This window comes from Sinocyclocheilus anshuiensis, unplaced genomic scaffold (genome assembly GCF_001515605.1).
Source record: "Sinocyclocheilus anshuiensis isolate Anshui unplaced genomic scaffold, SAMN03320099.WGS_v1.1 scaffold278, whole genome shotgun sequence".
In the NCBI taxonomy this organism is placed as follows: Eukaryota; Metazoa; Chordata; class Actinopteri; order Cypriniformes; family Cyprinidae; genus Sinocyclocheilus; species Sinocyclocheilus anshuiensis.
This window is the reverse complement of record NW_015546072.1, coordinates 1,849,452-1,870,888: the sequence shown is the minus strand read 5'-3', so window position 1 is coordinate 1,870,888 and position 21,437 is coordinate 1,849,452. Positions and strand designations below refer to the sequence as shown.

The following is a 21,437-nucleotide window of genomic DNA, read 5'->3' as shown; positions in this document are numbered from 1 at the left end:
ATCTTTACTTAATATCCTAATGATTTTTGGCATAAAAGAAAAATCGATAATTTTGACCCATACAGTGTATTGTTGGCTTCAAATATACCCGTGCAACTTAAAGGGTTAGTTCACCCAAAAATTAAAATTAGCCCATAAATTACTCACTCTCAAGTCATCCTAGGTGTATATGAATTTCTTCTTTCAGACGAATCCAGTCGGAGTTATATTAAAAATTGTCTTTGATCTTTCGAGCTCTATCATTGCAGTCAGCGGGTGTTGCATTGCTTCAGTCCAAAAGAAATTAAATAAAAAGCGCCCATCCGTAAAAAAAAGTGTCTCACACGGCTCCGGGGGGTGAACAAAGTCCTCCTGTAGCGAATCGATGCGAACGTAATAATCACTTCAATCTAGCTTGCCCCAACTGTTGTACAAGGAAGCAGCTCCGGGCGGATGACGTTCCGCATTCGTCACTTCTGAGCGGCGCATGCGCAACACCGACGTCTTACGTCACCCGCCCGGAGCTGCTTCCGTGTACAACAGCGAGCGCAAGCTAGATTAAATTGATTATTACATTTTAAATATGGTTTTTTTTTTACAAAAACGCATCAATTCGCTACAGGACTTTGTTCACCCCCTGGAGCTGTGTGAGACACTTTTTTTATGGATGGGTGCTTTTTATTTCACTTCTTTTGGACTGAAGCATTGCAACACCCGCTGACTGGCATTAAACAGCTTGGAAGATCCAAGACAATTTTTAATATAACTCCGACTGGATTCGTCTGAAAGAAGAAAGTCATATACACCTAGGATGCCTCGGGAGTGAGTAAAACAGCATAATTTTCATTTTTGGCTGAACTAACCCTTTAATTCAAAGGGAAAACAAGTTTTATATCCAATTGACAGATTTTTGTTCTTGTTATAAGCATATACTCATTTCATGTTGTTACATGTTTCAATTAGCCTCTCAAGTAAATGTATCTTCATTTTAGGAAGTTTAGGTTTTTGTATTAATTAAAATACAGAGGATGAAATTCATGTTTTGCCATGTGATGTAACATTTAAAGGTCCACTGAAGTGCTTTGAAACACTCAGCGTTGTTCTGTGTTGACATCTTTTCAACTGAAACGGGAAGTCAGGGCGGGACATATCAAGCAGTCCTGCCCCCTTTTTAAAATAGCCAACAGCGTTTTGTTTATATCACAGTTATAGTTTGGACCAGAGCCGTTGAGCACGGTAAAGACGCATTTGACAGCCACAATCTCATATTGCTATAAAATATAGCATTCTGTGTAGGATTCAAATGGGTCCGTTAAGTTTTATGGTCTGCGCCGACTCGTGCATATGATTCGATCCGTGTATCGTGTCTCTGGTCCAGAGCAGACTGCATGCACGGTGTGGCGGTTAACGTGACACAGCGCGAAACCAGACTTCATTCACCCCAACGGAAAGCATATTTACACTGTCTATTTACACTGTCTGAATCGTTCCCTATCCCCTATACAGTGCACTGCATGCCATTCACCGGATTGCCGTTTGCGCATTAGTTCCGCCCACTACCGGAGAAAGCGGTAGTTCTTAAAGGCTGAAGAATTCCAAAGGAACTTTAATTTGACAGCAAAATACAACAAAGTTTACATGTAGTGCGCATAGGTAGCGCGTCAATTTTCTCTCTCCCTCTCTCGCCGCGTGTGTGTGAAACAAAGCGACGGAGCGTGCGCCTTCACACTAGAGTTTACGGTTGGACCGGAGCAGACTGTGTGCACAGTGTGGCGTTTTACAGCGTGAAACCAGACTTCATTCACCTCAACGGAAAGCATATTTACACTGTCTGAATCGTTCCCTATCCCTTATATAGTGCACTACGTGCCATTCACCGAACAGAAAATACAAATCCTGTGAACAAGTGACCGATTTGAGCCGCAGCTTCAGCGTCTATTTATAGTGCAGGGGGCGGGATGCTTCGGGTTCTAGAGACAGCCCTCTATGAACACCTTGGCAATTGAATCGCCACAGAGTTTGATAAAATACTGCAAATTTGTGCTGCTCTTGTAAATCTAAGAGGGGAGCTTATCTCAAGCACATAGATAAACATGTATCATCACTTAAACTGCATGTGCTTATAGTTTAATGTCATTAACAAGATACATGTTATTAATACATGTTGTTTTTGTACACTATGTAGACAGTAAAAATATTTACAGGATTCTTTCATGTATTTCATTCTCATGTTGCTTAAAAAATAAACTGATGAAACTTATTTACATTGTATTGGTATGTTTTGTATACTGTGTACCACATTCCTCACCCTCTACTTGTTTAAAAGCTGCAGGTATTTCTTGCACAGATTTATCTTCTTATCAGCAAAATCATCAACTAATGCTGGCAGCATGTGCAAAAAGTAAAATTTCTGTAGCTGTTGCACATGAGCTTCTGCATAATTTTTGTAAAATGGAATGTCCATTTCTAGGTGCTCAGTTGTGACCTTCCACATTACTGCAGCTGCGTGACAACATGAGCGCCCTGGACCTGCGATACATGAGCACCCTGCCGTCTGTATGACACCTGACGTAGACACTAAAACCCAAGCTTTATGGTGTGACACATTCAGGCTTTGACTCGGCTCTACATCAGCTTTTAAGTACACGAAATCATTGCCCACATCTTTGAATAGCACACGACCTACTTTATTACTGTGAAGGTATTGGTAAGCCTCTGAGCTTTTCAAATTGCTCATTGCCTTACCGTCACAAGCAATTGAATCAACAAAGTAGTTAAAAATGCTACTGTACGTTATGCGCGGCCACTTTTTTAAATCGTCCTCCCATTCCTCTATTAAGGAAGGGACGGGTATGTTGATGTTGTCCTTTATAAGTTCTGTCAGCGTGTGATTCCACATCTTGCTATGAATGAGTAGCGACACTGTGACTGCAGCGAATGATTGTTTACATCGTAACGGAAGTTCCACCCATAATTCGCACAAAGCATCATGGGGCATAGGAAAAAGGTGGATACTTAGCCTCCAACTCACACTGGCGAGTAAAATTTGAGAATTTATTAGCAATTGGCTAATATTAGACATCATTTAGTCGCCCAGAGTGAAGATTTAGTCGCATATGCGAGTGATTTACTCGCAATGTAGAGGGTTGAGAGAGCATTTGATTGGACAGAAAGTTTGATGAAACGCTGAAGTGCAGTGTGATGTCATCAGAATCACTGATCCATATAGGCGGAAGTGAGAGACTGTAAGTTTTGAATGCCTATATCTTGTAAAATCGAATTTTGTCATTATTTTGGAGCACACTAGCTTATAGATAATCTTAAGCCTAACATATTCATACCAAAAACCAAAAAAAAATTCAATTTTGATTTCATGGGGACTTTAAAGCCATGATTTTATTAATTTAGGACTTTCTGCTCTTCTTTAAGACCTTTTTAGGAACAGCGAATCAAAGGGGCTATTATGCCTTTTCACTTTTTCAACTTTAGTAAGTCTGTAATGTTGCTGTTTGAGAATAAAAATGATTATAAAGAATATCTCTTTGGATTTGAGACTTTAGTCTTTGCAACTTTACAGATCTTCTTTATGCACCAAGAGCTTGTAACACCCCAAAGAGAAAGGATTAATTGAAATCGCATCATATGACCCCTATTTCAGAAGGCAGGCCTTCATTTGATACAGGAACTATTCGAGCTGTTCATGCTAGACTGGGGAGAGAGGTGTTGTAATAATATAAAATATGTGAACAATAATGTTTTTCGAACAACCTAGTATGAGAGCATGTTCTAGTACACCCCCAAAACAAAATCAAGACTTTGTAAAAGAGCATAATAGGACCCCTTTAAGACTTTTTAAGACCCGCAGAAACCGTTTTACTTATTTTGTTCCAATTGGTTCCCATTGTGACAACTTACTCCATAGAGTTTAACACATGTCCTGTTTGGGATCCCAAGATAAACTGATGTTAAATGAACTCTGAATTTCAAAAATGTCCCCAAACACATCCTAAGGAATCTTCTATCCCCAGTAGAAACAAAATAATCCAGCAAAATCAACATCACAAAACCAGCTTTGCTAAAATTATAGAGGAGATTGTGATATTAATGATTATTGATCAAGTCATTTAGAAAAGCCTATTATGCACGGTCAGTTAAAGTCTCTGTTGTCAGTTGCCCCTGTATTAATATTCTGTCAGCTTTGCTTTCTCACCAGCATCACAACTCAGAGGATTATGCCTATTAAAATGTATTCATACTAGAAACATGACCTAGTCATTCCTTCCTGCAGATTCCTAAAAATTAATTACAACTTCTAAAAATTTTGCCAGGCTTAAAGAACAAGTCGAGATTGTTAAAATCAGCCTATAATTAAGCACAGACTCTTCAGTCTGGCTCTTTCTATTAATTTTGCTGCAGTGCCTTATAGAACATTCATTATAATTCTATGCAAGTAAATTTGAATCTAATTATGGCCAAACCTCTTTTACAGCAGCCTCCATAAGTTTATGACTCCTTGATAAACAACAAAGGGAACAAACAAACCACTGCCAGATGGTGCAAAACAAGTGTAAAGAATATTTTGGCTTGATAAAAGAAAGCTTTTATCTCTTGTAATTAAAGTAATCACAAGATGGAAAACTGAAAACTTCCATCCAAGCCATTAGCATTTGACAGTCTAGAGTAAACAGACTAGTTATTCAGGACTGAATTTTCCTTCCTCTTTGAACTTAGTAAAGGGATAGTTCACCTAAAAATGAAAAATCTGTCATCATTTACTCATCCTCATGCCGTTCCGTTTTTTCTTCTATATTATGGAGTCCAAAACTTTCAAATTCCAAAAAGGACAAAGGTAATGTGAAATGACTTGACAGGCATATTGCAAGTTTATATTGTAAGTGACACGATCACTTTGTATAAGGAGGAGATTAAAATTTAAGCTTTTATTTACTCGTAAATTAAATAATTGCCAACATGCGCATACTCAGACCGATTTTGTTTGTTTAGAACTGATATTATTGTGTTTATATGTCCAATTACTGATATTCTGAAACAATTTTTCTTTTCTTTTGATTTATTTCTGCTTTTTGATAAATTTCATCTTCACATCACAACAATAAAACGTAGCCTAGTTTTCTATTTTTATAACAGCAGCAGAAGCAACATTACTAAAAAACTTGACAAATTTTTCAAATAAAGAATATAAACTCAACTCAACTTTGCATAAATGTAATAATTAATTTTAAACTAGTTTAGGAGTTGTTTCTATTGGCTAACTTGTATAAAAATAAACATTGTCATTCACATTTAGAAAAAATTATCAAATACCAAAAAAATATTGGTAAAAACTGATTATCGGTTGATCTCTAACACTGACTACAACAAATATGGCAAAACAAACCTTAAACGTCAATTAACGTCAAACCTCTGGTTCTTGCATGCTCAAGATTACATTTTTGGTCAAACGGTTCTTCTAAATGTTAAAGGGGTCGTATGAGGTTGCTAAAAAGAACATTATTTTGTGTATTTGGTGTATAGAAATATTTATGCGGTTCAAAAAACACATTATTTTCCACATACTGTACATTATTGTTTCTCCTCTATGCCCCGCCTTTCTGAAACGCGTTGATTTTTACAAAGCTCATCGGTCTGAAAAGTGAGGTGTGCTCTGATTGGCCAGCTATCCAGTGCGTTGTGATTGACCGAATACCTCAAGCGTGTGACGGAAATGTTACGCCCCTTACCATACTGTGATGCCTTGTCCCGGCCGGAGCGAAGAGACAAAAACATTAAAACCCATTATAAACGAGGCATTTGTTGCATCCAGTGGGGACATAATTGATTATAATGATTTATACTGTCTTTTTACGCATCCAAAGAGAAAGGAAAAATTTAAATTGCATCATATGACCCCTTTAAAAAACTGAGCTCTCACATCATCTACAAAGGGCAACTTCATCTTCCTTTATGACAGTCTGTCCACTGCTCTGTCCTCCACACTCTGCATATTACAGTATCAGCTAACCTACTTTTACGCTGACATTTAAATCACGTAAAAGCACTTAATTAGTTATAACATTTTTGTACACCTATAATTCACTCAGTCACTTTCAATGCTGCCATGTAAATGAATAGCCGTCATTAAACTCCGGTCAGTAACGGTCTGAATATGACTATTGATAATATTACTAGAGTAAAAGGTGTGTGAAAACATTCACTGTGTTGACACAAGGACGTGACCTCCGGTAATGAAGGCGTGCATGTTGACATGGTCTGAATGAACAAAACTTTACAGCACCTATTAAAGTTCTTTGGAAATGAATGGATAAAATATACCATCCATGCCTTGAGATCTTCATTACAACCACAGTCATCATTCTGTCCTCGTAGATATTCACACTGCATTTGTTTAAAACAATTCAGGCACTGGAGTGGAGTTCCTCTGTGTTGGCCCTGAGGATACTAATGAAAAAATCTTTGACTAAGTCAAAAAAACAGACTGTGAAAGCAGTTTAATAATTTCTCTGAAATGTAGTGACAGAAATTTGCTGACTTGAAAGGCCACACAAGACAAATAATACATGAGGAAAACTGGCCCAAGGCCACATCGGACTCCCAGTATTTGTGAAGTGCAGCTGCTTCACTTTCAAGATTTCATATGAAGCCACCAAACAAAACTCAACACACGCTGCTTAAAAATTAATACAATCCCAAACCCTGGAGCCGGCTGCATCCCAGGAGGGCCTCAGCTCTTTAAATACACCGTTTAAAACAGGTAAGAGAATTTGCTTTATCTCACTAAACAACCTGACTGCACTATTCATTAACTGGATGAATATGTGAATGATTTATTAATATGTATTAAATAAGACTATTATGAAATAGCCTATATATCTGGTGTAGAAAAACACATGCACATACACTATCGTTCAAATGTTTGGGGTTAGTAAGGTTTGTTCATGTTTTTGGCATAAAGCCTCTTATGCTCACCAAGCATTTATTTGATTAAAAATACTGTAAAAACCATAATAACGTGAAATATTATTACAAATTAAAATGACTGGTTACAATTCAAATACATTTAAAAATGTAAGTGACGAAAAAGCAGAATTTTCAACAGTCATTAACTCCAGTCTTCAGTGTCGCATGATCCTTCAGAAATCATTTGATGCTTAAGAAAGATTTCGGTATCACTTTATTTTAAGGTCCAATTCTCACTATTAACTAGTTGCTAATTAGCATGCATATTACTAGCATATTGGCTGTTTATTAGTACTTAGTAGGCACATATTTCTGCATGACCATGTTTTAGATCCCTTAACCCGACCCAATACCTAAACTGAACAACTGCCTTACGAACTATAAATAAGCAGCAAATTAGTAGTTTATTGAGGGAAAACTTTTAATAATAATGAATATGATCCCTAATCTAAAGTGTTACCAAGATTTCTTATTGTTAACAATGCTAAAAACAGTTAATATTCTGGTGAAAACTGTTTTTTTATTAATAGAATGTTCTAAAGAAATATGTATTTAAACATTTATTTGAAATAGAAATCTTTTGTAATATTATAAATGTTTTTACTGTAATTTTTGACCAATATGATGCATACTTGCTAAATAAAACTTAAAAAAAAACATACCTCAGACTTTTGAATTATAGTATATGGATGTTTTTTTTTCTTTTTCTTTATTCCAAAAATATCATCTAATTCCTCATAGGCTTCAAGTCTGTATTGAAACATTACAAAATGTTGAACTTAAAGATCCAAATTAAATCCAAACTTGGGTTCAGAGAGTGTGATTTTTTTATCCTGTAACATCTGTAACTTTATTAGTAATACTGACAACTTTAAAGTCATAAATATTCTAGTGTAGTCCTAAAAGCAAAAAAAAAAAAAACCTTTTAAAATATCGAGTCACTTCTATTTGACAAAATATTGATATCACCTCCTAGTCATAAATGTCATTGAGTGCAGTGCTCTTTACAATGTGAAGGTCCCAGAATGTCCCAAATACAACCTTCCAACAATTAGCAAACATGCTTAATATCCCAAATAAGGCATAAGACAACGGGGGGACATCTTTTTTTTTTTTTTTTTTAAATATGTCCTACCCCAATTTTCTTTTTCAATAGGAAATATGTGATTTTTTTTAAAAGGGAATATACAGCTGTATAACATACAGGAAACTCCCCTATGGAAGCCGACTAGAAAGAGTGTGATGCTCTCCATACAGAGAGAGCAGTAATCAGAGAAAACCCATAATACTGCAGGTCAAAGAGCCCTTCTGGGAGGGACATTTCCCATTTCAGCTTCCCCACTCATTTGCCTAGAAAGACCTACAACTGGGACCGGAGGCTTCACTCAGCTCACAAACAAGAGCTTATTTAAAAACATGGCCAGCAACAGCCAGAGAAATACTAGAAAAAAATCAGTGAATGCCTCTAGGGAAATTCAGTTTAGGATCACCTTTGATCTCTTCTCTCTGTGTGCGGTGACAAATATCCATGTGTGCTTGGATGGGTCTATAGCAAATAACCTCTAAAATGTCTGTCTTCTACAAACAGTCACCATGAGCTGTAGTTATCACACAACTTACTGCACGATATATAAAAACTGATGAGGCACACGGACAGTCTTAAATATATCAGAAGTATAAAAAATATAAAAAGTACTGTGGCAGTAACACGGTACTTTGATGCATACGATGGTATTTAAGTGCTTACTGAAATATTTGGCATGCCATGGTGACTTGTCCATTAAATAAATAAATAAATAAATAAATCATTACAGTTACACAGTACCATTTTCATATATTCTATTTGATATTTATGAAATTCCAAGGTGCTTCCAAGATGACCATATTATTTACAAAACTCCACATAATAGCACAAGACCATGTCCAGAAAAACAATATTTGTATAAATACCCCAGTAGAGCAGTGCTCAGCAAATTTCACTGTCCAGAACACAATCACACTTAAGTTCATAGTAAAATCACACAAAAATGACAATTTTCCCCTGCTTAAGACACTAATGCTAATGCACAGATGCCAAATCTCCCCTCTGATGTTATTGCTGTTATTTTGTTATTTGCTCAGTCATGGCTTGATAGTGAGAAGGTTTTAAGAGTCTTCTGAGAACACTCCCATATTCAGAGCTCTTCAACCCGAAGCATTTAACATTTACACATACATTTGTCACCAAGCAACACTTAATGACTTTCTGACCAATTCGCTATTATACATTTGCAATTATACATTTGCAAAGGGCAGGTCGTTAGTTACCTACTCCCTGGATCACTGACGTCCTTAAAAGCAGCGTACTGCGACATAAACCACGACATTTTTTCCTTAAAGGTATTAAAAGTAAACTAACCTGTCATAACAACGCATAAAACACAAGCATTTCAAAAATTTATTTGGAAATACTCCTTGCCAATCAAAACATCAATGCAATGCGTAAACTGCGTGTTTTCGCAGCCCTACCTGCATAGACAGCAGCAGAAGCATCACTCGGAGAGAGTAAAGGTGTGATATTGTGGATGGATGTAGCTTATAACGAAAGAATATGTGCGGCGAGGTCTAACGAAGGCTTTTCTTTATCAACCAACTGCAAGACCTGTCCTTGTCATTTTGCCTTGTTCTCAGTCAGTTTCCACGCGAGTGTTTTGTTCTCCCACCTGCACACAGCATCCGACGTCGCGCAGTGAGTCTGCATCTAGGGCATGTATTTGGCAGGAAAGCAGGTTGGTAATGCCTACAGCGCAAGCGTATTCCGAGGGCGCCATTCAACAGCAGAGCACTATTTTGCAAAAACGCCGAACCGCTGTGGACCACAGAGATAGAAGGGAGTGCGTTTACAATCGCGGCGATATATAGAGAGAGAGAGGGGGAGAGAGGGGGGGGAGAGATAGAGAGAGAGAGAGACTACAGTGAGTCATCAGTTGTGGCACTTCAACATCCGTAACGGAGATTACGTGAAATCTGTGTCCAGCAGCTTTAAAGTGAGGCTGATTCATTTTCACACTCCTCCTACATAAACACACTCTTAATTAATGGTGTGCCTTTCGTAAACCGGTGTTTTGAATCTCTTAATTTAATTCACTAGCTATGTTTTTTACATGCAATAAAATAATCCCTTTATAATCGGACTGAAGGCTCAACCGGACTAAATTGTCTTCATGTAAACACCTCAATCGATCCGATTCAACTCGATCCGAACTAAATTTTGAGTAGTGTAAACCTGAAATAATCTGATCAACAGAAGAAATAAACATACATGAACCCAAATAATAATAGGCCTATAATAATAACAATAATAATGATTAAAAAAAAGAACTTGCCCACATGCAGTGCCATGATCATACCGTATGTTTTGTCTCATTCTTAAATATTTACTAAATATTTGCTCCGACTGCTTTCACTAATATACGCCATATTGAATTTAAAGCTAATAAAAACTAGGCTTACAGTCTTTACAATCAAACATGGAACACACTGTATAAGGTCCAAAGACTAGCCTACCTAATTTTCAACAACTCACAACTTTCAAAACTATTTTATGGAGTTTTTGTCTACTGAAAGTCTACTGACAGACATTTTGTCAGCTGAACAATCATTGCTAAACAACAGTAGGCCTACAATCCATAGGCCTACTTCTCTCCCTCACAGCCTCGTTTTCGTTCCTGTCAAAATTTAAATATGGTGTTACCTTGAGTGTTTTGCCATATTTGTTCCATTATTTTAAAACATGTGATGCATTCCATAATGAACAAACACACCCATACACTGAAGGAGAGTCATCTCCTTCATGAGGGGGGGATTCCGTTTTAATTTTTCTGGACTCCTTTTTATTGGTTAAATTAAATTGTATTAATAAAAAAGCATGTCTAATTAATTAAAATAATGAAACTTAAACAGTTTAACATCAATTTATTAAGTTTAACAAAAATTACATGTTTAGGGCCCAAAAATGTTTTATTTTTTCCAACCTTATGTTTTATTGTTACCAAATTCTGTTTCAGCATGTCTAATTATTTGAAAGCATAAAAACATTTTCATTTATTTATTTATTAGTTTCATTTATTCTTACAATAGCCTTATAATTTTTTCCCTCAGAAATTCTGTGTTGTGTATTTACATTTTTAAGGCATAAAACATTCAATTTATCTTTTAATTAATGATAAATTTGATTTTTTGGAAAATAAAGGGGATTTTATATTACAATTAAAACATTGAAGAAATATTGTATGATTATTTACAAGAATGAAAACAAACATCGACAGCATAAAACACATTGGCATATAAAATACCACCTCAATCATTGTATGCTACCAACATTAGATGTGCTTTCAACAGTTTCTTAAAAATTGACAGTGATTTGGCAGACCTGATCGGCAGGGGCAACTCATTCCAAAGTCTCGGCCCTATCACAGCGAAGGTCCGATCACCTTTATATAGGCGATTTGTTCTAGGCACTACAAGTAATTTTTGATTCTCTGATCGTAATGTTCTAGGAGGATTATATGGGATTAAAAGGTTTGCCAAATACAATGGGGCCTGATTGTTTAACGATTTGAACACGAACAGTAAAATGTTATATTTAATTCTAAAATGGACTGGGAGCCAATTTAAAGAAACTAACACAGGGGTAATTGATTCATATTTCTTTACCTTTTTTAGTAACCTCGCCGCAGCATTTTGTACTGATTGTAGTCGAGACAAAGATGTGGCGGTGATGCCAGAATACAAAGAATTACAGAAATCCAGCCATGATAGAATAAGGGCATGAATTACTCTTTCAGAGTCTGAGTTTAAGAACGGTTTAACTTTGGCTAATAAACGCAAATTATAAAAACCAGCCCGAACCACTGAGTTAATTTGCTTAACTAATTTTAGGTTATTATCCATTAGGAAGCCTAAATCTCTTACTGTTTTTTTCAAATAGGGTGCCGGAGGGCTCGCATCCAATACATTTTTTGTGGAGTTATTTGGGTGGCTAAAAACAATGACCTCTGTTTTTTCCTCATTTAGCATTAAAAAAATTTTCGCCCTCCAATTTTTTATGTCCTTTAAACACTATAGAAATGACTCAAATTAATTTGTGGAATGTCTGATTGGTAAATACATTTGCATGTCATCGGCATAACAATAAAATGATACACCATACTTTCTAAAAATGCTGCCCAGAGGGAACAAGTATAAAGAAAAAAGTATAGGAGAAAGGATAGAGCCTTGCAGAACCCCCCAAGGAAGATGTTTTTTACCTGAGATTTTATTATTATAATTAACTGAAAAACATCTATTGCTCAAATAGGACTGAAACCATTTCAGGACTGTACCCTTTAGCCCTACTGAATGTTCAAGACGGGAGATGAGGATGTTATGGTCGATCATGTCAAAAGCTGCACTCCAACAAGCAAAAACACGCAACACCAAAACAACATCATCTCCTTTGTCTAAGGCCAGGAAAATATCACTTAACACTTTCAATAATGCTGTCTCAGTGCTGTGGGCTGTTTTGAACCCCGATTGAAACCTTTCTCCTATAGAATTTTCGCTTAGAAATGAGAGTAGTTGTTGCAATACAACTTTTTCTAAGTTTTTTGAGGCAAAGCAGCACAGCTGAGAGATTGGTCTGTAATTCTGCATTTCATCCTGAACTAAATTTGTTCGTTTTAGCTGAGGTCTCACCACAGCATGTTTAAACTCTAGTGGACATATTCCACTAGACAAACTTTTGTAAACTCAGTGATACGCAATCAAAGGTCTGCTTTAACAAACGACTAAAAGTCTTAAAAAGGATTGCCATATGATCAGAGAAATTAGTTTCACAAACAGTTACGTCATCAACTTGCAAATTATGGGTTAAGATCAGATCTAACATATGGCCTAATTTGTGGGTGGGGCTTTTCACCCATTGCTGCAAATCGAATGACTCAATCAAATTTATAAATTCACTTGAAAGCATGTCATTGCCACAACAAATATGGACATTATAATCACCCAATATTAAAAAGCGATCATATTTTGTGTACATTTCGCTCAAAAAATCGGAAAATTCCCGAACAAAAACTCTATTTGGTTTCGGAGGCCGATACACTAAAGCGACTGTAATAGGGTTTGTAGCTGCAATTTGAAACCGTTGCAGTTCAAAACTCTGTGGTGGTTCAACCGAGAGCAGCTGGCATTGAAGAGTTTTTTTGTATATAGTCATTAGTCCTCCCCCGCGACCCGACGGGCGAGGTGAATTAATGCAAACGTATCCCTCAGGCAAGAGTTCAGATAGCGGCGATGAGTCTCCTACCTTTAGCCAGGTTTCAGATATGAAGAGAAAGTCCAGTTCATTTGTCATAATGAAATAATTCAAAATAAAAGTTTTGTTTACCACCGAGCGGGCATTTGTCAGGGCCAGCTTGATTGGTATTAAATCCTTAACAGGGGATTTCTCACGACGCAAGCTGCGGAGATTCTTGAGATCCACACCTCTCCCCTGGAAGCGTCGTGGAGGGAACCTTCATGGAACCCCAAGAGAGCTCAATCCCACCGGCTGAATCCAGCCGCACGGCCCCTCCGAGAAACGCCGTGAAACAAACCGGTCATAAACACCGGCCTGCGGGAGCGACGAAAGCCAACCTGTGGGCTTACGATTTAATGTCCGCAGCGTCTTTAATTTGACGGCGATGCCTCCACGACATCCTCTTTTCCTGCAGCGCTTTCTGCGTGGCGCATCATATGCCAGGCGTCATAGATAGTTGGGAACACTAGCCAGGAAGGGAGGAGGACCGCGGCCCTCTCCTATACAATCTGCCGTCAGCGACTCATCCACAGTTAATTTGATGGACAATAGCTAATCCCGGTCATAAGTTAGAAGTGCCCAGATTTGTCTGGTTAAAAAAGTCAAACATAATAAAAACAACAAACAAACACCTGCCCCAGACAGACGGCCAGCCACACACATCGGCGCCATCTTGAAAGGAAGTCCTGATTTTGACAGGTTGCCGTGAATACCTTTACATTTCTGTGTGTATATGATATGAGGATAGTTTTACTCAAATTAAACGGTAAAATGCTCATGAAGTGACTCTCAGAGAAGTTCTGGAGATGTTCATGTATTTATGTCCTCATTAATGAGACGGCAGACGCTGAAATCATCGGAAGCATTACGCGCGCTTCAATACGAGTAGTACACAAAACCACGTGTCTGCGCCATTCATTAACACAGAGACACGCAGAATTCAGCGTTTCTGCGTTTAAATTATATTAAGCCTTAAAGCTCTGCATAATTAAGAGGGTGGCCACATGAGTGACAGGTGGATTACCGCTGCTGTTACCACTGTCGAGTTAGGTGGGCGTGGTTTTAGCAACCAGCTCCACCCACATCTCGTCTCTTTGCCTTTTTTCGATTATCTGGGAGTAATGAGCGGTGACACACTGCCATGATGGTGACAGCCAGCTCCGCCCACTTTGGGCTTCAAAATTGCTCTTCAGAAACCTACGGGTGACTTCATGGACACTATTCATGTTTTTTTTTAATTTTTTTTACAGTATATGTATATGACTGATTATGTTTGGCTGTGATCAGTTCATGAGATAAATCCCGCCTCTTGAGTTCTTGCGCGTTCATGAATCAGTCTGAATGAACAATATAATGGCGTTAATGGGAAGACTAATTTAAAAAAGTAAGTAACCAACTCACACATTTAGATATAACCACTTTGTTATGTCAAAATAAGACTTAAAATGGCATGAAAACATGAGCTGTGGGAGTTTTTAGTGAGTAATCAGCTTGGTAAAAATTTAAGTAAAATTGTAAGCACGCTAAGTGTCTGTGACCAATATTTACTGAGCTTTGATGACTGATGATCCAAAAAAATTCAAAAATAGTTAAAAGTTAACTATTAAAAAAAAATAGCTGAACATAAGTTCACAAATAAAATATATTGTTTAAATGATTACTGCCTTGAGTTATTATTTTGGAATAAATGTAAAATTCTTAAAAACAGCAAGATGACTTAGTGATTAATAGGCTACTTGTCTTTAATAAATAGAATATTGATTACATTATTAATGTAAAAATATAAAATAGAATAGTTTTTTTTTCTTTTTCTGATAAGTAATGTTTATCTAACCAAGAAAATGTGAATGGGACATGAATTTACATTTGATAAAAAAAAAAAAAGGACTATGCCTCCTCATTTCAGAACAGCACCACACACCACTGCTCTGTAGGGTAACATTCCCAGAACGTTCTGGGAACCAAAAATGGTTAGCAGGAATGTTGTTCATTTAGTTGTTAATCAGAGTCATTCTCAATAAGGAGAGAAAGGGGTGTCACAAAATCAAACGAACAGGATTGTGGGATATCGTAGGCAGTGACAGATACATCTATGCTTTCTTCAAAAATCGATCGGGTGTGCATTTCCCATAAGCATAGTTAGTTAGCTAGCTATGGATCCAAGTTCCGCTGAACTCTATTGGTAACAACAGAACTTGCGACCATATTGCCTTTGGGAAGCGCAGCCCAGATGAAGGTATCTAATTAGAAAGAATGTTTCACAATGATTGGATTTGGATGTGCCTTAAGCCAATTGTTGCCTCCAGAGGCAGTAGATGTTTTGAAACGAATGGATTGAGTGAAGAATTTAGTCATTCACTAATACCACACTCACTTGTTGCCACCTACTGGTGTAACCTTAACCTGCAGGAAAATACAAATCTTTTTGGAGAAGCGGATAGTCACTATTATTCTAGTCATCAGAATTAACACCACTCTCAATCAACACACAAACATAGTTGGAAACTCAATTAGTTGAAGGCATTTTTCTGTTTGCTAATGATGATAATATTGTTTGCATCGCAAATTGCATTGATTTCATTGGATAACCAAGTTACGAACCCTAAGGCCCTCATATTTCTTTTGTGTTGTATCTGGTAACCGGGAGTAGTAATGCAGTGCTTTCCGCAGCAACAATTGTCCTTTCTAGTGTAAACAAACACTGTTCAGCCCATCATCCGCAGGGAAAGCAACATCACACCAGTAAATCACTACGAACGAACCGCATCATTGAATTAATCTCATTGAAATACAATTATTTTTTAATTACACTATTCCTGTTTTACTTAACAAAACCGCTTCTGTGACAGACGATGATTACATTACATAGCGCGTAAAACGATCTCTTCTGTCATATCTCTCACCTGTTCGTATGCTGCAGTTTCCAGAGAGCTAACGGTCCGCCCGGTGTGTGTCTGGATCCACCATCTTCATCGCCCGCCTGTCTTTCACTCAGTCTGTGGGCAAGCCCGACTCCTCCCATCAGAGACCTGCTAATCAAACACCACGGAAGGCTGCCTAATTTCTCAATGAACGAGCTGCAGCTCTCGGCAAAACTGTGCTGTACGTGTACATGAAATGCGTTGAGTTACTAGTTAGAAATAACTTAAAGAACCGAATCGGTATAAGCCCTTTGGATGCCATGAAATTAAACTGGTTGCAAAATGACTGTCGAGCCCTCCGACTAAAGAAAGCTACAGAATAAATTGAGGAAGCAAACACTATTTAGCCTACTACAGATAATTTTTCTCAACTTCTTATTGCCGTCAGTTAAATTATAGCCTACTACCGTTCAAAAGTTTCTAATTCTTTTGTCAAGCAAGAATGCATTAATTTAATCAGAACTATGAAGACTTTTACATAGGAACATACATTTGTGTTCGTTTGATCTTTCGTTCAAATAATTCTGAAAAATGTGTCACTGTTTCCACAAAAATACTGAGCAGCTCAACTGTTTTCAGCATTGATAACTGAAAATGTTCCAAAGCATCAAATCAACATTAGAATGATTCCTGAAGGATCATGTGACACTGAAGACTGGAGTAATAACTGCTTAAATCCAGCTTTGCTTTGATAGGTATAAACCACATTTTAAAACAAATAGGAAACTTTATTTTTTTTAGTGTAGCCCTAATCTTTAACAAATTCGTTTTTACTGTATTTTTTTAACAATTAAATGCAGCCTTGATGAACACAAGTCTTTGTTCCAAAACACTACAAAAAAAAAAAAAAAACTTACCAACCCTAAATTTGTGAACATTATGTGCTCTTTAGACCCATGACTGATGCTGTTCTTGTAAATTGTTTCCATAATCCTGTGTAATCGAATAAACACATATGACATGATTTAAAAAAAAAAAAAAAAAACTTAATAAAATGGTCCTGAATGCAAAATAATAGGAAATAAAAATGTGAGATGGACCTTTTCAGAGTAGCTTTATTTAATGTGGTAGGGAACTGACAAAACAACTATGGTCAATACAGTTTTTAATACAAATAAATATAAAATACATAACGGATGTGATGCTATAAATGTTGGTTATTGTGGCTGTAAAAACCTACAGTACCTTATCAGCTTATCAGACAATACATAAAGAAAATACAAAATCTTAGGCTACATTTGTTCTTTCTAAAGCTAAATGAACTCTGTCCTGCTTCTACATAGATGTACTAGTAATTTAAAACCTGTTTATGCTTTAGTGTAACTGCTGTTACATTTTTGGTATTCACACAGGAAATGACATTACAACAATGGAAAATGACATGACATAACTGGAAATACTATGTGCTTCCTCAGTGTAATTCACATTAATGTACACATTTAAAAACCTCTAAGGTAATGCAGGACTATTTGTGAACTGCTTAGGAAATGAATAATGTGAATAGGAAGCCCTGAACAGATATAAAGACAAAAATATTGTAATTTGTAAGTTTTCAACAATATAACTGATAAGACTGTCCATTAAGGGTTTAAGTTAGGCAATACATTTACCACCTATAGCATTAATACAACGAGCTAACTGTTTAGGGAGCCAAAAAGCAATGCAATGTTTTCGGTCTCTGCATGTATGGGTCATGAAATCAAAAAATTATAATAAAATGTAGTCAAATACAATGACAATGTGACCTTGATCCCAATACAACAGTACACACATAATGTACATGCAAAAAGATAACTATTCAGATCAGATTGACCAAATCAGAGTGACAAAATATAAAGGCATTTGTTGCAGATCCATTCCAGTTTTAGACCATTCTTCCATACAGGACTCTATTAGCAGTTGTTTATTTAACAGCAGGTGTAAGGGGGGAGATGCTGAAGCTAAAACCTTATAATATTATCAGATAAAACAAGCACCTATGCACACACCTGTACTTATAAAGAGTGAAAAATGATCAAACGCTGTCAGTGCAGTTGCTAAACATTGCGTTATACAGAGGAATGGTGTGGAGGAAAAGCTGGCTTTATTCTTGAGGGGAACCTTTCAGAATTCCGTGACAGACATCCGGTAATTTTGCTACTGCAGCTCAAAGAAAAATAAAAATGTCAGGTTCCAAGACATGCAGAAAACCACACTGACATGGCCCTTTATAAAGTCTGAGTCAGTCTAGAAGTTACATAACTCAACTACTTTCATAAATCTAGTTCTTGTGCAACTGTGCGCAAAAAAAAAAAAAAAAAGAACAGTAGTAGACTTATGAAGTGAAACTTAAGATCGAACTGTGCAAGTCTTATAGATATGCTGAAAGACATGATTCATATAAGCTTTCCTAGAATGTTAAAATGACTTCACCTAACTAGAATAGTTTTTGCATATGTAGAATGGACATTGTCCTTGATTTAAGAGCGAGATGTAATAAAATCTAATCAGATTTTCACAACCTACTCTAAGCTGTGAATGAATTAAGTTGTCAATACACGACTGAGCCTGTGAAACTTCAAAGTTTATTACAAGTTGAATAATTACTGAGTAACAGTGAGTCAACCATAACCGTCTAATAGCTTATTAGCTTTAATAAATCACATAAGTGAAGCTAACAACAATTCACTTTTCATATTTGCATAAATATACTTTAAGTTCAAAATAGTGTTAAACAAAAAGCAGCATTTGTAAACCCAGGCCCCTCAGGGGTCCACCACCAGATGGGCTTGAACGTGGCAGCATGTTATTTCTGCAGCCACGCTTGGGCCAAGCTGAGAAAAGCCTATTCCTGCTTCTGCAATTCCCTTTCATCATGAAAACCCATGCATCTGAGACCACCTGGATGAACTAGAACCCAAAACTAGTGCTTAAATGCTGAGGCTAGTCCATGTGACAACGTGGCCTTTGTTATTCTAATGAGTGATGATGATGAGCTTTAGGAACATTTATTCTCAAACGCCCAAGAATCATCTGCATGAACTGAAGAAATGCTGACCCTGCAACAGATATGTCATATAATACAAATACTCACCTGAATGAGGACAGCACCTAGAAACGGTCAATTTCATGTGCAGTTATCAGTTTATTTATTTAAGATTATTAAAACTCATGAAAATGTCTGTCTTTAGCCCTAATATTTCATATCAAATGCCTCCAGGAAACTTTAAATTCAATGATTGTGCTCACGTTACTGATTGTAGCAAAACTTCTAGATATTCATTGAAAAAATTTTCATGCTTTAGTACAAAAGTCCAAAGAGGAGCAGTAGATGGAATTCAGAGCCAGTCTGCCCTCAATTAAACAAAGAGGGAAACTGGGTCAGAATCACTTTGGGCTCTAAGTGTTCCCTTCAAGTGTGCACCACAGTGTGCGTTTAAGATTCCCGTCAGGAATCATAAAACTGCAGACAGCATGAGGAGAGCATACTATTATTGATTTGTGGTGGAAGTCTTTAAACAACATAAAAACCAACCAAACTATATGAAAAAAAAAAAATACAAACTTGTAGCTTCTGATAGAGAAAAGGATTGTACACTGATAACAGACCTGAGATATCCAGTACCTGAACTAAAGCAGCTGAAACAGACCTGGCTTAGACTGTGTAGACGGGTCATGGGTTTTCATCATGAGCGGGAATTTGCTCCGGCAGAGCATCTCTGACAAACCGGCCAAGAAGTCCAGCCGTTTTCAGAGAAGTGGGTGTGGGCGGTTGGAGCCAGAAATAAGTTGACCGATCACAGCTCTCCCACATCATGGTGGGTGGAGTGTTTCTCACGCTACTGACCTATAACTGAGTCCAGCCACTTCCTGTAGGCAATGGCAAAGCAGCTTTGCTCGGGGCTCCGGCAGCCTGTGAGGATACTAGAGACAAACGTGTGCTCGGAGGGAAGTCCGGGGTGGGGAAGCCGGGGTCCCCGCTTTAGTCGCTTGGTGTCCTGCGTGTAGCTTCCATGTTTGCTCCCATCCAGAACACAGTCAACGTCCATGGCCTGGGAAGCACTGGCTTCATCACAGGGCTCCTCGCTGAGGAGGACATCAATGTGGGTGAGAGGTGGAGATTGTGACCCTGCCTCCTGGAGGTGCTCCCTCCGCCACTGGTGCCACAGGTAGAAGACATGTCGCCTGTTGGAGAAGCCTGGATATGAATTTGTTCAATGTTGAAATACAATTGACTATAAAATACAATGCACTAGTGTTGTCAAAAGTACCGACTTCGGTACCAGCCAGTGCTGAAATGTAAAAAATATGACGATACCAGAATTTCCCATGAACATTTTGAGCGCTGCTGAGCGGATTCTTAACATACACACAGGAGCGTTTGACAGCAGCGTCTATCAGACGATTCGTCTATGAGCAGATATGTCAGGGATTCACTGACAGAGCCACTGAAAGATGCGACTTTCAAACACCCCACGTAGATCTGTGTAAGCGCTTGGTGAAGAGAGTGAGGCGATGATCATTGTAACCAATCACAGACATATCTGTTGAGCGTGTGATCACAATGGCCAGTCAGAGGTGTTTAAGAATACGCTCAAAATGCTTGCGAGAAATGCTGGTATCATCATTTTTTACATTTCAGTTCCGACTGGTACCAAAGTTGGTACTTTTGACAACACTAAAATGCACTTTACATTATTATTTAAGTCTGGATTCAGGTCTGATATGATTAGTCACAGGGAAAATACAAAAATGCTCAACATCAGAATAGCAAAATTAGCCTAATAGACTTACTAACTATTAAAAGACACGCCCTCATCTTCGAAAACCACAAAAAACACTATCCAAAATAAAAGAAAATACATCATAAACTATATTACATTCAGAATTACTTGCTAATTAATTACTAATATCTCATTGATTATGCACTTGGCTGTCTCATAGATTGTGTCATCATTTACTCACCCTCATGTAGTTCCAAAACTGCTTGACTTCCACGGAACAGGATTTACCATAGTAAAATGTGCTACTTGCCCTTTACCATGCAATTACAATGAACCCACATTTTAAAAAGCTTTCAAATGCACCATAAATGTATCCTAAAAGTACGGTGGCCGAGAAGTGCAAAACAAATCACAATTCTGAAAACAAAATAACAAATTACAAACGCAAATGCAAGACTAAAAAACAAAATAACAATTCAGAAAACACAACAACAATTCAGAAAACAATATAACAAGTCAGAAAACACAATGACAAAT

The 21,437-nt window shown here is 37.3% G+C and overlaps 2 protein-coding genes and 1 long non-coding RNA gene across 6 annotated transcripts in view; 1 reads left to right on the top strand and 2 right to left on the bottom strand.

Moving 5' to 3' along the window:
• The window catches only part of apba1a (amyloid beta (A4) precursor protein-binding, family A, member 1a), a 59,778-nt gene extending 49,955 nt beyond the window's left edge, over window positions 1-9,823 (bottom strand). For all 4 annotated transcript variants that reach the window (XM_016501086.1, XM_016501089.1, XM_016501087.1 and 1 more), the window contains exon 1: window positions 9,466-9,823. The gene's annotated coding sequence lies outside the window, so the exon portion shown is untranslated. The remainder of the gene's footprint in view (window positions 1-9,465) is intronic.
• The window catches only part of LOC107699741 (uncharacterized), a 26,385-nt gene extending 7,907 nt beyond the window's left edge, over window positions 1-18,478 (top strand). Inside the window, exons 2-3 of the long non-coding RNA XR_001635493.1 lie at window positions 5,104-5,107; window positions 17,613-18,478. This is a non-coding gene — a long non-coding RNA (uncharacterized LOC107699741). The remainder of the gene's footprint in view (window positions 1-5,103; window positions 5,108-17,612) is intronic.
• Window positions 18,126-21,437, bottom strand: part of LOC107699739 (protein prenyltransferase alpha subunit repeat-containing protein 1) — a 10,245-nt gene continuing 6,933 nt past the window's right edge. Inside the window, exon 7 of the mRNA XM_016501090.1 lies at window positions 18,126-20,361. Coding sequence (XP_016356576.1) covers window positions 20,016-20,361 — 346 coding nt within the window. The 3' untranslated portion in view covers window positions 18,126-20,015. The remainder of the gene's footprint in view (window positions 20,362-21,437) is intronic.